General features: G+C 35.7%; 1 protein-coding gene across 8 annotated transcripts in view; it reads right to left on the reverse strand.

The window, feature by feature from the left end:
* LOC107605132 (E3 ubiquitin-protein ligase MIEL1) overlaps positions 27-4,036 on the reverse strand; it is a 5,414-nt gene continuing 1,404 nt past the window's right edge. The window contains exons 1-13 of one of the 8 annotated variants that reach the window (XM_021105136.1): positions 3,831-4,022; positions 3,587-3,730; positions 3,149-3,390; positions 2,979-3,066; positions 2,470-2,529; positions 2,322-2,354; positions 1,836-1,913; positions 1,670-1,716; positions 1,226-1,266; positions 983-1,065; positions 774-865; positions 578-689; positions 27-319 (exon numbers count right to left, since the gene is read on the reverse strand). In XM_021105136.1, the coding sequence (XP_020960795.1) occupies positions 200-319; positions 578-689; positions 774-865; positions 983-1,065; positions 1,226-1,266; positions 1,670-1,716; positions 1,836-1,913; positions 2,322-2,354; positions 2,470-2,529; positions 2,979-3,066; positions 3,149-3,336 (942 nt within the window). In that variant the 5' untranslated portion in view covers positions 3,337-3,390; positions 3,587-3,730; positions 3,831-4,022 and the 3' untranslated portion in view covers positions 27-199. Of the gene's footprint in view, positions 320-577; positions 690-773; positions 866-982; positions 1,066-1,225; positions 1,267-1,669; positions 1,717-1,835; positions 1,914-2,321; positions 2,355-2,469; positions 2,530-2,978; positions 3,067-3,148; positions 4,029-4,036 lie in introns of those variants that run through there. The other 7 variants (XM_021105135.1, XM_021105134.1, XM_021105138.1 and 4 more) reach the window with 7 other exon arrangements.

Raw genomic sequence — 4,036 nt, forward strand, 5'->3', positions numbered from 1 at the left:
GACACTATTAGTAAACAAATTATCTGACTCGGATCATTCCCCTAGGCATAAATTTGTCCTTCCTATTGAATATTGGATCAGCATGCAATTTTCCAATTCCCACAAAGTGCATTACTTCTTCACTTGACATTTTGTTTTCACAGGACTCTCAAGTGAAATCAGATTTAGACTTCAACTAGAAATATACCCCCCACTTGCTTCAGCAGTCTCCGCCTCGGGTCTGTCGTGTGTTGTAGGATTTGCAGTTCAAGCATTTTTGAGCCACAAAATGGAACTGAACTCGAGATGTTTTGCAACAATCATTGCACAAGATCCAAACCTGTCGAGCATAACACCATCATACCAGTATTTCATAAAACTGGACTAATGAACTACGCTATGGTGCATCAAATCAACAAGATAATTTGAAGTATAACTCAACATAATTTACATCACTAATTTAATCTCTCTGCATCAACACCAAGTTTATGTGGGTATATTTAAGTCATTCCTCATAATACTAGACATCTTAAAACCCTCAAACACAACAAACTTTTCATAGCAGCAACAGAAAGACATGACAGAAACAAACACTGACCATTTTATTCTGATATGGTTCAGGCATCGGTATAGCAGCCATCTCCAAGTCAAATTTCTCCCAAACCTTCGACATATCGCACACCGACTTTGAGCACAGAGGGCATGCATATCTGATGGATATTCAAAAGCAAGGATCAGTAAAATTTTCGGATAGATATTAAAAAAGAAGACAAAGGTAAGTGTCTATTACTCACTGGTAATGTTCTCTCATTTCTTTCAAGCAGCTCTTATGGATTGTATGTCCACAGGGCATAACAATGACATCATTTCTGGATTCAAACAAATACTGCAATAGCAAATTTTTCATGTACTATCAGTCTCCATTCCAGGAATTCAAAGTTCCAAAGAGGTATTATATAAAGGAAACATTATATTTTAACCGTAGAACTTGTAAAAGTATTACCTCAAAACAAACGGGGCAATCATGATGCATTGCTCCTTCAATGCAAGGGTGACTATCTTTTACCAGGATTGAATAGCAACAACCTACTCAAAATAATTCATCAATGAAAAGACGAAACAGGCATTGCATTGAAAAATAAATCACAATATAATAAGAGTAAAGATGAAGACCCCAATAATGTAGTGAGAGAAGAGTGTATTAAAATGAAAAATGAGAGTATTAAAATGAATAATATTAACTTACCACACTTGTAGCAGTGGAAGAAATTCTCACGTCCTCCAGTTCTGGATTATAACATTAGATAGAATCAATCAGTTTGAATTTCAATACTGAACACAGTTGATCCAAAAAGCAAAATTCTTTAAACCTTCAAGGCATACTTTGCACAAATGTGATATTGTAGTTAAGACACAAAACAAAATGGTACAATAAAGCATCATATCTAGAAACATAAAATTACCAAACGAAGCATAGCACACACTTCCATTTTAGAGAATCTTGTAAAATCAGTGTAGAAAGTGGACTACTACAAATGAAGGAACAAATAAATTTTTGTTTTGTTTCAAAAATAGTTTAAAAGAAAAATTATAAGCTAAATCACCCCTCCTCCCCCAAAAAACACCTTTCCTCTCATTTTCTGCAGAGGTATTTACAACAGAGAGAACACACTAGATCAGCAGTTCATACCTGCAAATTCCACATCCATTGCAATGATATTGTTGCTTCGATACCTGCTTCAAATGGAAGAAAAACAGATATAAGACGGTAAAACAGTATTAAAGCAGAAGTCTTATGGGGTAAATTAAACATGAAAAAGAAAAGGGAAAGAAGGGANCATGGATTAACTACTTACATCATCATCAAAGAGCTTGCATGTTTCACAGAAGTATTTGCCCATACAAACACCACAATTGATACAGTTCTGCTGCACCTGTAAGAAGAAAAATAAACACACAAAATGAATCAATTAGCAAAATATTGTAATCAATAGTACTGCAGGTTTTCAATGGATGACTAGTTCAATAAGATGAGATGAATTCAATGTTCTCAAAGAAACTCACTTTTCCTAGGAAACATCTTTAAGTAGTTTTTGTTTTCAAAAATAAAAGGGGAAAAAAACTACAAACCTAAATAAAACATCTAGAGCAAATTTCAAGATCCCCTTAACAACTGGACCTTTTTTGTTTACTTTATTGTATATGGAGGAGGACTCTCCATTGTTTTTATATACAATTATCACAGTTTCCTCCTAAAACGGTATTTAGATTCTCTGAATTCACTAATTTGTACACTAGACGGAGAAGTACAATTGAAGATGTCAAAGAATTTCTAAACTCACCTCTTGTTCTGTCCCACAAAGTGAACATATCACCTGAAAAGTTATTTCATTAGTATTAAGGACTTTCTTGATCACAATGCTACTAACAGTGGATTAGGCACAAAATAAATTGCACATTCCGACGGTATCTCCAAACAACTAACCATACCTGTTTGACTTGGTGGCGCGGAATGTCATGTCTAAGTTTCTGGTCAATGCTGATATCATTCTGTTAAACACAAGAAGAGAAGTTTTGAGAAACTGAAGGAATGTTGCACTACATGAATTACACAAAACGAGGATATTTCAAGGGTTTGAATTAAATTCCCATAAGCTAACATTTTTGTTCCCCTGAAAATTTATCTTTTCAGAAACTCATTATCAACTAGTACTCAAATATCTACACTTTATAGAAGAGAACACTTCCACTTCTAGTAAGACTATCCAGAGAAAGTAACGAAACATAGGTATTTCTGAACTACAGTTATGTAATAAAACAAATTGGACTTTGAGAGCAGACACAGAGAAATACAAACCACCGAAAATTAGAATAGATGTAAATAAAGCATCAAGTAGAGAAAACATATCAAGTTTGGCTGGAATATGAAATAGAACGGAAGCTTATCAGCTCCAGAAATAACCAATGTAAAATATTTGAGATCAAGGGAATTCACTCACTTTTGCCTCATTGTGACAGTGGCGGCAATCAAAAACCTCATTGCAACAAGGGGCCCTGATACAGCATCTTCTCCGGTAATGTTGACATCTGCAAACAAAGCCTATTGCTTTAGCAAACAAATAGGGTACGTAACACCTCAACTAGAAGAGTATATGAACAAAATATTTACCCGTACTCCATGTATCCTTTCTCACGCAAGTCATTAGTCTTTTCATGATCAGTTGATTGGCTTGATTCTTCCCTATGATCAAGCTCTGCATTTGAATCTGTGGCATAAGTGTCTCCCTCTGTCAGATGCTTCATATCATTGCACTCAAACTGCAGTGGCTCAGAGCGCATTACTGCCACCTCTCCCATTATACCTCCGGTAATATTACCAAATATCTAGAAGCAGTGAGTGAGCTTAGGGACCTGCATGTAGGGACAAGTTTAGAAATAATCCTAAAACTTCTAAAGGCATACTCAGTCACCCCATCAAGCCAGGTAAACACCGAATGTATTGTTGCTTTCTTCTAGACTGCCGCGGACCAACAACAACACAAATTGAATCATGCAGCTCCAATCAGCAATTGAAAATTAGTCTATCTACAAGAATTCCATATATTACTATAAGTTGGCACTGGGAAACTTGCAGCTGCCAGATGTAAATAGAAACCAACAGCAGAATGATCACTTGATTTCTTGAAGAACTCGAGTCCCAGTCCCAGAACCAAATCCAACTATAGTTGAGCCAACCAATAGATACTCCAACCTATGTTGAAATCAATAAACCACTCAATCAAAGGCATCTCAAATAATAATTAAAAAAATAGCATGTGTCGATTTTTATTGTCCATGAAGGACAATCCTACCTTAATAGGCAGAAGTGTATTGGATTCCTCCTGAACAGATAATCCTACCTGAACAGACACTTAACAATAGCAATTACCTAACAGAACTTCATATCTTCAGCACCTTGGTGGATTCCTTGTCTTATTAGAAATTTTATCTTCGTTACATAGTTGGCTAGGTCACTTGACAGTTGACACTGAAGAACTCGTTCACTGCCAAGACAATA

Source organism: Arachis ipaensis, chromosome B06 (assembly GCF_000816755.2).
Source record: "Arachis ipaensis cultivar K30076 chromosome B06, Araip1.1, whole genome shotgun sequence".
Classification (NCBI taxonomy): Eukaryota; Viridiplantae; Streptophyta; class Magnoliopsida; order Fabales; family Fabaceae; genus Arachis; species Arachis ipaensis.